Below are 12404 nucleotides of genomic sequence, written 5' to 3'. Positions count from 1 at the left end.
GTTGCCCATCTGTACTCTAGTATAGGAGAGTTGAAGAGCAAGATACGAAATTTAATGAATCACACAAACATGAACCACAGTCATATTTGTTTTGTATAATGGGGTTGCTTAATTTGGAAATAGAAGTTACTTAGCCTGATGGATCCACAGAAATGCTCCAAAGCTTAGATACCTACCTTAAGCAAATCCGGTCTGTTTTTAATTTCAGCAAGGCTGCTCCATGATAGACTCCCCAGGGAATAATCAAGCTTACAAATGAAATGGTCAGGCACGCAACTGTTACAAACTTTTTTTTTTATTAACATTTCTGAATTCCTTTTTTTATTTTTAATCTTTACAGTAGTTAATGTGCAATTTCTTGATACTCTCAGGTCACAGGGATGAGGGAGTCACAAAATTTTTCTTGGCACTTATAACACAGAACAAATACTGGCATTATCCAGGGGCAAAGAGGTGGGCTTTAAGGTGAAAAGCAGGGGGTGCTGAGGGAGCTGGGGTGGGGCGGGCGGGGGAAAGGGGGAGGATGCTTTTGTTATTTCATTTTAAAGGATCTGTTTTCCTCTCTGAGAGGGTTTTACAAGGGGCAAGGGAGGGAGAGGGGCTGATATTGGAGTAGCTGCTTGCATCAACCCAAAGCGCCTGGAAGGGGGAAGAGAGAAAAGTCCATGCTGCATTTGCACAGAGGTTACATAATCAGGCTTTGTTAGTGCTTTTCAGTGTACATTTTTTTGTCCTTTTTTATAAAATTGTTTGCTCTAGTTTAGAAAAAAAAGAAGAAGAACCCAACAAAAGCAAAAAATAAAAGATGGACCAAAAAGTGGATACAACAAAAGACAGAAGAAGGCCTCATTCCCTTCGCCCCATTGTGGGATTATTCCCATTTCCAACAGAAAGCCTGCCCAGGATACAAATAGACCATGGGGGGCGGGGAGAATTATTCAGCTGGCTAGAAGGAACCTCAGAGAAAGATTATAACATTTTGAGTCCAAGTGATCCTCAGAGACCCTCTACTATAGGTAATTCTTAAGTTTCCTCTGCTGCAGGACATTTATGCTGGATCTCCCCATTCTGTTACATCTCCAGATAATATCCATGAGGCTAGACAGTGCCGTTTCAATTGCCTCAGAGTGGATCTCCCCAGGATTCTACATACCCAGAATTCCAAAAAGCACAGCCTCAATAGGTCATAACATATGTCCAGACATTCCTCTTCCAGTGTCCCTTTGTTTTTGAAATTTAGATCTGGCAGTCCTACCAACACAGCTCACAACACAGAGAAACAGGATAGGATTCTTCAAGGTTAGTAGCTACTTTGGGCCAACTCTCCTAAATATGCCAAGCCTCCTGGTGAGAAAATGTACAACTCTTATCTTTTTGGCCTAGGGGATGCCCTAAGCCAATCACACCTGATTTTTTAAAAAAACAACAACAACCCTTTTGCATGCAGACAAATGCTGCAAGAAGTTAGTCTGTTTCATGTTCCAGTGTAAATAAAATTGCTCACCTAAGTTCAGCCAAATGAGATTCAGGATAAAGGTAAAAAAAGGTAAAGGACCCCTGAACGGTTAAGTTGAGTCAAAGGTGACTATGGGGTGTGGCGCTCATCTCGCTTTTCAGGCCAAGGGAGCTGGTGTTTATCCACAGACAGCTTTCCAGGTCATGTGGCCAGCATGAAAAAACCGCTTCTGGCACAATGGAACACTGACGGAAACCAGAGCGCATGGAAACACCTTTTACCTTCCCGCTCCAGCGGTACCTATTTCTCTACTTGCACTGGTGCGCTTTCGAACTGCTAGGTTGGCAGAAGCTGGGACACAGCAACGGGAGCTCACCCCATCACCTAGATCTGAACCGCTGATCTTCTGATCAGCAAGCCCAAGAGGCTCAGTGGTCAAATACAGAGTCAGACCATTAGTCCATCAAGCTAAATTTTGTCTGTGCTGTCATCTCCAGCCCTACCTGAAAATGCCAAAGATTGAACTTGCATGCAAATCACTTGTTCTACCTCTGACCTCTGACTCTTCCCCCAAGCGTCCTTGTAATTTCCATGCACACTTCTGTCCATATCTAAACAGCTTTATGTTAGGAAGAAGGATCAAGAAGGTACTCAGATCAGTTACATAATAACTTACTGGTTTGATTGAACACTTACTTTCTACAGATGTTTCCAAACTCCAATAGTAGGTTAAAAAGTGTTCTTTCCAAAGCTCTGGAATCAAACCTTGTGGCTGATAGACAAAAGGTAAAACTCAAACTTTGCTGACTGACCGCTTGCATTTGCAACACCCGGATGATATAAAATGACCACCACCTGCATCTGTCTTGCAAAAAAAGCATGAGAGAGGGGAGGGAATTTAGGCAGAATAAAAGAGCTGTGGAAATGAGCAAGAATGAGAAGTTTCTTTGTCTGTCCCATCTCAGTTTGATTGCAATGCCATTTGGTTACTTGCAACAAGACATGGTAATCATTTCAAGATAATGGATGCAAAACTGGGAATAGCATCGGGATTAGGAAAAAGCAAATATAGTCGTACCTTGGATCTCGAATGCCATGTGACTTGAATGTTTTGGCTCCCAAACGCCACAAACCCAGAAGTGAGTGTTTGCAACCGGTTTGCAAACAATCTTTGGAAGCCAAACATCCGACGGGGCTTCCGATTGGCTGCAGGAAGCTCCTGCGGCCAATCAGAAGCTGTGCCTTGGTTGTTGAACGTTTTTGGAAGTCAAATGGACTTCTGGAACAGATTCTGTTCAACAACCAAGGCACGACTGTATGAAAACTTAGAAAAGCTAATGGAAAGCAGTCAAAGCAAGCAAACAAGCTTCCATTCTCATGATGCAGCAGCAAAGCATGTCTTCCACTCTATATACATGCAGCAGGTGATGGTATGTTCAGTCTTGGCTTAGGTTTGGCCTTCTCATACACATGGTAAAGAAAGTGCATTTGGCCTAGTCATAAATATCAGTTTTAGCTGTGTACCCTAAAATGTAAGCCATGAAACGCATTCTAGCTGGAAGGTTAAAAAAACAATTTTTGGTGAGTTACTCGTCTGGGAGGCGGCATTAACAAGAAGCATAATTTATGACTGACCAGTCATTCCAGAGATGAGAGTTTGAAACAACATTTTATGTTGCTTCAAACAATGGCTTGTTCTTTAACAGGGTTCAAAGTGAGATTTGGGGGCTTGTCCTGCTTTGATATGATCTAGTTTCTACCATCCACCCAGAAGTCTTTTTCTTCTTCAGGGGGAAAAAAAATCAAGCTTAATTTACTGGATCAGGTAACGATGTAGCTCCACCACAGTGTTTTTTTAAAGAGTGCTTCTTCCAATGATGGTCTTACGTGAAGGTCATGGAGAAAAGTAGGCACACAAGGACTAGTACGTGAAGAGGAACATATGAAAGCATTCTAGCCTCTTTCACCACATTTACTTAGAATTTCAGAGTAATTTCCAAACCAAATATAAGCCACCCAACCTTCACTTCTCCAACTTGATTCTTTAGAGAGAGAGTGAGTTCCATTACAAATTCCAGTTCCGCCATCACTGGGAGAGAGGAGAGGGAAATCTATCTGAACTTGTACAATTTAGAACTTAAAGGTCAAATGGGAGAGGTTTGGTGGGGTGGGGGAGAAAGTAAGAGAAGAGAGTATGATGCACATCAGTCAGCCAGTGTAATGATGTGTGTATATATTATATATATGAGTAACAGAGTCAATGACCAGGCATTTGGAGGAGAGGGACTTGGGCCATATGCAACTGGAGTTGAGTGCAACTGGTAACTTCATAACCCCATAACAAATGGTGGCCTCATGTGCATTAAATTATTCACCCAGCCATTCAGCAACACTTAGAGGAACATGCAGGTGTGCATCCAGGGGCAATGTATATGTATAGTTGCTTACACATGTGGTTCTTTTTTTCTGGATTAGGTTGACAGATGCCTTGCAACCAAGCTGATATCTTATTTTGTTCCATGTTCATATTCAGCATGACTTAGAACAAGGCCAATCCTCAAGGGAAATCTCATTAAATTTCCCTTCTAGAACTATCTGAGAAATCAGATTAAGAAAATTAGAATGAGATTGCCACTTTTTGTGTAGTGAATATCTATGTTTTTAAATGTTACTTTTCCATCAACTTCTTCAGGGAAAAGTACAAGGGTAAAATGAGTGAGCTTAAGTACATACATGACCATATAATGCAATAGAAAAATAGGGCATGCTGGGTGATAAAATAACCCTTTCCTGTTTAAAAGCAGCTAGTGGGGAAGGAGAAGAAATGGCCTGAAAGAAAGCGAGAACTTAGTGTTATGTCAGAATTGTGTCAATGCCAACATTTATGCTTTCAGATCTTGGCAAAATGTGATCCATTCCTCCAAGTGTAGTGCAAATGCTGACACAGTCACCAGCTAGCGTGTGGCTACATCACTAAATAAACCCAGTTTACCATGGGTTTCCACCAACGGAGGCACTGGAATGGCAATTCTGGGGAAGATTGAAAAAGAATATTCTCAGCAAATTCATAAAAATACAATTCCCATGATTTCCCTGGAGAAGTCATGTAATTTAAAGCAGTATAAACCTGACCTAGGTTTGAAATGTAGATCTGCCTACGGTAAGTTTAGATTATTGCCAGCCCTTTTTATTTAAAAACAAACAAACAAACAGACAACCATTTCACAGCGAGTGAAATACAACTGTGCTGGGGCAACACGGAGCAAATGGGGAATGCTACGCATCCAGCCTCCTGGACTTGAGCTCAGTCTCCTGCCACCAAAGGCAAAATGAGTGCTCATTTAAACAGTACTTCCTTTTAACATATTCACATGTCTGTCTTTGTCTCCCTCCAGTGGAAGGAAAGGCAAATGTCCTGCTTTTAGTATCAAATAACTCATTAAAGAAACAACAGCTAAGACTGCCAACTGTGCAGACAAAAGAAAGCCAAAAATATGCCCTGAAGTAGAAGCCAAGTCCTTTCTACGATGAAGCAACGTTGTAGGACATACAAAATGGATGCATGCCATCTTAGTATTTCAAAAGCCATACTCTATTGTACATAACTTTTCAGTCATGCAGCTGGTTGGTGGCCATTTTGTCAAGTTACCTAAGGAGAGTTCTGACCAAGATATCAAGACCCAAAATGTATCCTTGCAGTGCAACCCTGTGCATGTCTACTCAAAAGTATATCCCACTCAGTTCAACGGCACTCACTTCCCAGTTACGTATGCTTAGGATTGCATCCTTAGTGTTGCAAATGTTTTCTCCTGGGCGCAGAAATACAAGTAAAATTAGTGAAGAAGCAAGCATAGATTTGTACTAGTAGGTGAAGCAGCCACTACAAGGTACGTTCCTCCTGCGCCACAAAATTAAATGTACCAGGGTGTTCTCTGAGCTTGCCTACGACAAGTGAAAATATACCCCAGCCCACTTGTCAACATGGAGTAACTGCCAATGCTTAATTAGGAGCACTCAGAGCAAAGTGCTCTCTATAGGCTAGGCTGCTTTTGAGCCCTTTTCGTAACAACAACATGTTCAATTTTTGTTACTGATCTCCACATCAGACCTGGTGGAATCTGAGTGTTGCAACTCTGAGTGTAACATATCCAGTACAGAGTTGGTACTACCCACTAGAACTTTTATTAAAAATTATAAGAGAGTTATTTCACAAGAGGTAACTGGGCCTGCTTAGTCTCGCTTCCTCTTCACAAAGAAACAGTGGCCTGAGCCCAGGCGACCACTGCTAGCCCTCCCTTAAGAGAAACGGGACTTTCCCCAGACCAGGCCTGCGTCAACTGACAGATGAGTAGACATGAGATAGCCAGCCCAGCTTGAAATAATAAGCCAGTTAGTCTCCAAGATGTCACAGCATTTGCCATCTTTTTGCTACTAGGGACAACTACTGCTCTGGAGTTTATTCTCTTGGAAATTCATGGGCAGGAGTTTCCACCCTCTTTAAAAAGCTGTAATTCCTTAAAAAAAAAAAAGATTGCCACCCATTGCCTCATTTCACAGTTTGATTTGCTCAAAGGAAGGCCAACCGTTTCCTGAGAGAATTGCAGACTTTGTTTTCTAGTAAGAATAACCAGGAGAGAGATTCTCGCAATGTAATTCAAAGTCGTTATCTTAGACCATACAGATAGAAATGTAGAAAGAGGGAGAGGAGCTTTGCTGCAATCAGGGTAGAACCTAAATGTGCTTGCTTCCCATCTAAATGTAGTTTCCATCTCAAAATATCCGTATGAACCCGAGGATGGGAGTTCTTCATTATGCACCAGGGGTGCAAACTTGAATAAAATGGGGGGGGGGGCAGGTAAACCCTGCCCTGCATAATCGATGACATGACTTAGTGTACACACACTATTTGGATTACAGTGCCTATCAACTTGTGTGTGGGGGGGTGGCTACATCAAATATTTTATGGGGGGAGCGAAGGGACCTTGGTCCCTAGGAGTTGGCTCCTCTGCTATGCACCAAATATGACTCAGAAGCATCACTAACGGAGCAGGGGAAGGAAAGAGGCAAAATTTCACACTGTGATTCATTACCTGGTGCTGGGAGGCGAGCTAAGGTCAAAGGCAGCCTTGCATACTGGGTAGCTTCTGGCACTTCTAGGAAAAAAGAACGTGATGCTTTCTCCCTTGACTTTCCTCTTCCTTCAAAACCTGATTCCCAAACCTTGTGACATTTGAGCCAATTTAGCTGAAGTGGCAGAAAAGGTTGGCATTTCAATCAGCAGTGCTGCTATTTGTTCCACAGACTGGCTAAAAAGTGAATAGTTTGCACATTGCACCCCACGTTTAAACTAAACACCTCAGAGAGAACACTAGGCTTAGGAAACATCGGAGGTATCAGAGCTACATTAGACCTGCATGTATAATTTGGGGTTTTTGCGGGGGTGGGTGGGTTTGGGTGCGGGGGTGAGAACCTTCCTTGTTCCCTTCATGACTCTGTGCCACTCAAAATATGGAAGGGCTGCACTGCCAAACAGATTTGCCGTATACGTTCTCAGTTCAGTAGGCTAGGCTGGTCAAAACCTCCAAGGCAGATAATGGATGGGGAAGGTACATAAGGTCTAGATGACAGAAAAAGTAGGGAGAGGTATGTCTGGGAGGGAGGGAGGGAAGGGAAGAAAGAGAAAGAGAGAAAAAAGAGTAAGGAAAAGGGAGTGTACTGAGAACGGCAGGGGTGGAATTGCCATGCTGTGCAAGACCTGAACATACCTAGGCAAGAGTGGAGGGAAGCGAAGATGAATAAGGATACCATGACCACAGCACTGGGGTCCAGTCCCTTCCCTGTTCTCATTTATCATGGCACTAGGATTTTCCCACTCTCTGGTATGAACCTGAGGAAAAGGCTTGACGATGATCAGTCTAAGTTAGAGAGACCTGTCTGGAGAGAACCCGATCTGATGAAGAAAGAGGCAGCACTCTGGGATAAGACCTCCCTGGATCATGGCCTCCATTTGCAAATGAATTTGGTATTTAAAAAAAAAATCTACTAAAATATATATCTAAGAATAATTAATAGCACAACAAGGACAGAGGGAAGGGACGGGGGAGAAAATGCCAGCCAGAACTGCCAATGCAGCAGCAAGACCTCCCCTCTGAGCTCGTACTACCTGTGGCGCCTGAGGAAGCAAGGCCCATGTTTAATAATATATATATATATATATATGTATATATATATTTTTAAAGGAGAAGGCACAATGCTCTTTCTCCTCTGCCGAAACAAAAACAAAAACCAACAACGGGCGGGGGAGGGGGGGAAAGAAATGAAATAAAGGTGGAAAAACGATTCTACAAAAATCAAATTAGGAAATAAAAACCATCGACTGGGGGCGGGGGAAAGAGATGGGCATGTTTTTACTGGAGGCCCTCGGTGGAGGTGCCTGCGTCACCGTCATGGCTGCCCGTCTCGAAGCTGTGCTCCACCCCCATGATGTCTGGCTCCATCTTGCCAGTGTCATTGATGAAGGTGGTGTAAGTGTCGCCCTCGGCCATCAGTAGTTTCAGTTTGGGGATCCAGCTCTTGCGGACAACGCGCCGCGCGTTCGTGCACATATCAGCAGCAATTGCATTCATCTCGCTCTCCTTGAAGTTGGGGGCAAAGTTCTGGCAATAAACTGAGGAAGAGAAGAAGGGCGTGAGCCCGGATCAGGGTCGCTATAGCGGCAACTGGGAATCCTCACAGCTCTTTGCCTCTTGGGAACCCGAACACCAACGCCTGCCCAAGCCAGCAAAGACCCCTGAGATGCTGGTGGAAGCCTGCGATGACTCACAGCACAGTAAATCTTAAAACCACAGCCTTGAGTGAGACAAAGGACCCGCTTCCAGCTCTGTATTTGCTTCCGCTGCTGGAATCATTACGGATCTGGGTGCTCCAATAGGGTGGAATAGGATATTCTGCCTATTGACCATATGACACACAGCTAAAATTTCCCACCTCGTGCCCTTCAAGAAAGCAGTAATAATATACTCCTAAGCTCCCTCCCCACCGCAGAAGGATCTATTAAGGCAGACACTCACACTTCACAGCATGCAGCACCCGGCTGTCGAGGGGTTTCCGGCTAGGGTCGTTGGTGGAGGAGCGGATTCCAGTGCCACAACTGTTGGCAAGGGTGTTCCTGGCAAGCGGTGAGAAAGAGAAAGCATTTAAATCCTTTACCAGCAGCATCTTATTGTTCTCCACCCACCCACCTTTAACTGTCCACTCCTAGCCGTTCCAGCTCCTGCCTCGCCTCTTGCTCTGGCAGGACTCCTCAAGCTCAGAAGTCCTGCCTCTAAAGCAGAAATAAATGGTGTGGCAAAAAAAGGGAGACGGAAACGGAGCAAAACAGAGCCTTTCCCCCTTTCCTACACACTGGGAGGCTCACTCACCGGTCAAAGAAAGATGCTAGTAGTCGTCTGAGAAGCACTTTGTGTCGTGTCCCAGCACTGACATGACAGTTCATCAGCTGTGCCCGGGTGATGTACACGTTGGTACCTAGGCAGGGAAAAGAGACAAGGCCTGTTGTGAAAACAACAAGCTTTCAACTTGGGTGCAGACCCATAAGCCACCTAATCACTTGTGTGCAGTACCAGATGCTTTCTGGAAGCAACAAGAAACAATTATAATGGGATCCATCCAGCCATTCTCAGCTTCCAACTCCGTGTAGAACAGCCTTTCTCAACCTGTGGGTCCCCAGATGTTGTTGAACTACAGCTCCCATCACCCCTAGCTAGCAAGGCCAGAGCTCAGGGATGATGGGAGTTGTAATCCAACAACATCTGGGTACCCACAGGTTGAGAACCGCTGGTGTAGAACTATGGCAAGGACAAAGTTGGCTAACAGTCATTAACTCCTGGGTGAGTTTGGTCCCATCCTGTAAATACAGCTGCACAAGTGGCTTTTGAGAGCACACAACATCAGCAGGCTTCCAAAAGGAATCAGGTTGGCGACTGTGAGAACAGGATGCTGGACTGGATGGGCCATTGGCCTGATCCAGGCAGGGCCAGTTCTAGTGCTCTTGCCAGCTTTATACGGACATTTTGGGGACGTGCTTGTGGCTAGTAACTTTGGTGGATTGGGGATGTTGGGAAGACAGATTCAAACCAATACCTGAGAAAGAGGAAGTTCACTTCTGTGTGAAAGGAAAGTTTGACTTGCTGGTCTCACTGAGGAGAGTGAGCAACTCACTCCCTTCAGTGCAGACAGAGCAAGTACATTGGCACGTGCAAAGGAAAGGCCAACAGCAGGAACCAAATCCCCCAAGATAGCTCTGAGCGGGATATAGCATGTGCTGGATATGACTTACTTAGCTTTGGTACCAACACGGTTTCTCTCCTTCCTATCCCAGTGCTGGGCACCAGCCTGTAAGAGATGCAGCAGTGCGGGGCAGTGGAAAGCCAAAAGCTGGATTAGCTCATAAACAAGATTTACAAACCGATTTCCTGTTTTTCTGGCTTTCTTTCCAATAGTCTTTAGATCAAGAGTTTGAAGTCTTTCCCGCTAATTCGAAACAGTGCTCACGGAGTATGCTTTGTCTAAAGCAATGGGGCATGGCAAGGTCCCCCCAGCTCCTTTTAACTGATCAGAGAATGCCATGGAACAAAGGTACAAGGGGCTGGAAGCTGGGATGCCCTGGTAGGATCATCTCAAGTCCTAATCAGACTCTGAGGCCATGCGCATGCATAGGGCCCAGTCAATTTCTATGTAACATACACATGCATTACTTCAGGGTGCTATTCAGGCAGCCCCACCCTCTTGACTACTGCTTGCAACCTGCAACCACGAGAGCTGTGGTACCTGATTTACTAGTTGCTGTTTTTAATCTGAGAGAGGAAGCCCCCCGAAGGATCTTCTAGTATTTTGTAGGCTAACAATCAGGATCACCTTGCTCTTGGGGGTGGGAGAAACTGCCACTTCATTCTGTCAACAAGGCCCTAATCCACCAGACTGGGATTAATTTTAGGAAGCAAGCCAGACTTTTCCTCCTGACTGCAACTGGCTTGAAACCTACATTCTCACTCACCGCCCTGCCCCCCACTTGACCCCCAACAGGCTGAGGCACCTAACTTACCTGTCACAAGTTCCAGCTTCTCAGCTGGGTCCCCCTCATCGTACAACTTGGGGTGGCACCGGTTCCCAATCTGGTTGATGAGCTCAGCGGGCAGCGAAGCCAAATCCTGCCGCACCCGTATCCGGTTGCGAGACTCGGAGGCCACCTGGTCTGGCAGCGCTTCCACTTTCTCTGCTGGGCGAAAAGGAGAAGGGAGGCGAGGAGGGGAAACACGAAGAAAATGTGTGAAAAGCAAGCAAGGAATGAAGCTTAAAGCTGTGGAATCTCAACAAGAATGCCATGGACAAAGGTACAAGGGGCTGGAAGCTGGGATGCCCTGGTAGGATCATCTCAAGTCCTAATCAGACTCTGAGGCCATGCACCTGTGTGACATCCCACCACAAACATATATTCTGGAAGACTATTCTTTTCCTCCTCTCACTATTTCCTCCTCTCACAAGAACAGAAAGCTGTTTGGAAGCTTATGTGTTTTTATCTTTTCAAGAAAAGTGAAAGTGGGGAGAGCTCATTGCTGTTGTTGCCACAGGGATCTCCAGTCAGTGAAAAGGGTTAGATCCACACTATTCAATGGGATGCAGGGAGATGAAATGCTGACAGGTGGCAAAAGATCCATAATCCATAAGGCCTGGTTGATTTTATGTTTCTGTTTGCACTGCTCATCTCAAGCAGGAACCTGTCAGGAGCATAGTACATCATATTTATAGGACACTTTCCCGAAGTGCTTTCTAAAAATTCACAGCCATCTTTACAACAACCCCCCTTAGGCAGAATTGTTATAGCCTTATTAAATACTGTGAAGGAGGTCGGTGAGGCTGACAAGGGCAACTTTCTTAAGGCTACATAGAAGGCTTATGTCTGAACTACAATGATACTACAGCTTACACTGCATTTTTACTAATGCTCCTCCTATTATTATTTGATTATATACCGTTTCTCAAAATGGTGTACAAACAACATAAATGATTTTAAACTAGCAAACACAACAGACACGCAAATGGAGTAGATCAAAAGTAATGAGTCACCTATCAAATGAAGATTAGAACAGTCCTAAATTGCCTCTGAAAGGATGGCAGGGGGGCAGGCTAAAGGCACAGCCAATGGGAAGGCATTCTAGAATACTAGAACTCAAACAGAGATTTCTTGTGGATGCTGAACATATAAGATGTAAACTTCAGCAGGGCCTCCTCAGTAGATGGGTCATATGTTCCCTGTGATCAGGACTGTGGCTGTTTAAGGTAATAAATTAGCAGCCAGTGACTGCTGGGATAGCTCAGTCGGTAGAGCACGAGACTCTTAATCTCAGGATCATGGGTTTGAGCCTCACATTGGGCAAAAGATTCCTGCATTGCAGGGGGTTGGACTAGATGAACCTTGTGGTTCCTTCCAACTCTCCGATTCTGTGATTCTATGAAATTCTTAGTATGTTATACAAATATTATACAAGAAGGCCAGCTGAGCAGCAGCAACAGCAGCATTCTGCCAAAACTTCTGAACAGTCTTCAAGAGTTGACTCATGTAGAATGCATTACAGTAGTCTAGCACAGGAGTCACTAAGGCATATATGATAGTTCTAGGTCTATGAAGCTTAAACATAAGAGGATTAAAAATGATAATGGGAGGATAGTCATAATGGCTATGTGTTTAAGATGAGAGACAGTATGCTGTGGACCATGAGCGGGACAGCGCTACTGCCCTCTTGTTGTACTTGTAGACTTCACCGAGGCATCTGGTTGGTTTGTGTGAGCACTGACTAGATGGGCTTTGGTCTCATCCATCAGAGCTCTTAAGTTCTTATTAAGTTCCTTGCTACATCTGCTCTTTTCAGTGCACATTTTTGCTGACTAA

General features: G+C 44.6%; 1 protein-coding gene across 4 annotated transcripts in view; it reads right to left on the bottom strand.

Moving 5' to 3' along the window:
- Window positions 1-1421: 1421 nt before the first annotated feature.
- NACC1 (nucleus accumbens associated 1) overlaps window positions 1422-12404 on the bottom strand; it is a 30273-nt gene continuing 19290 nt past the window's right edge. For 2 of the 4 annotated variants that reach the window (XM_053376404.1, XM_053376405.1), the window contains exons 3-6: window positions 10560-10733; window positions 8878-9007; window positions 8527-8624; window positions 1422-8123 (exon numbers count right to left, since the gene is read on the bottom strand). In XM_053376404.1, coding sequence (XP_053232379.1) covers window positions 7864-8123; window positions 8527-8624; window positions 8878-9007; window positions 10560-10733 — 662 coding nt within the window. In that variant the 3' untranslated portion in view covers window positions 1422-7863. The remainder of the gene's footprint in view (window positions 8124-8526; window positions 8625-8877; window positions 9008-10559; window positions 10734-12404) is intronic. The other 2 variants (XM_053376407.1, XM_053376408.1) reach the window with 2 other exon arrangements.

The sequence above is a fragment of the Podarcis raffonei genome, chromosome 2 (genome assembly GCF_027172205.1).
Source record: "Podarcis raffonei isolate rPodRaf1 chromosome 2, rPodRaf1.pri, whole genome shotgun sequence".
NCBI lineage: Eukaryota > Metazoa > Chordata > Lepidosauria > Squamata > Lacertidae > Podarcis > Podarcis raffonei.
Note: the sequence above shows the minus strand (reverse complement) of the source record. Positions and strands in the feature narration are given on the sequence as shown.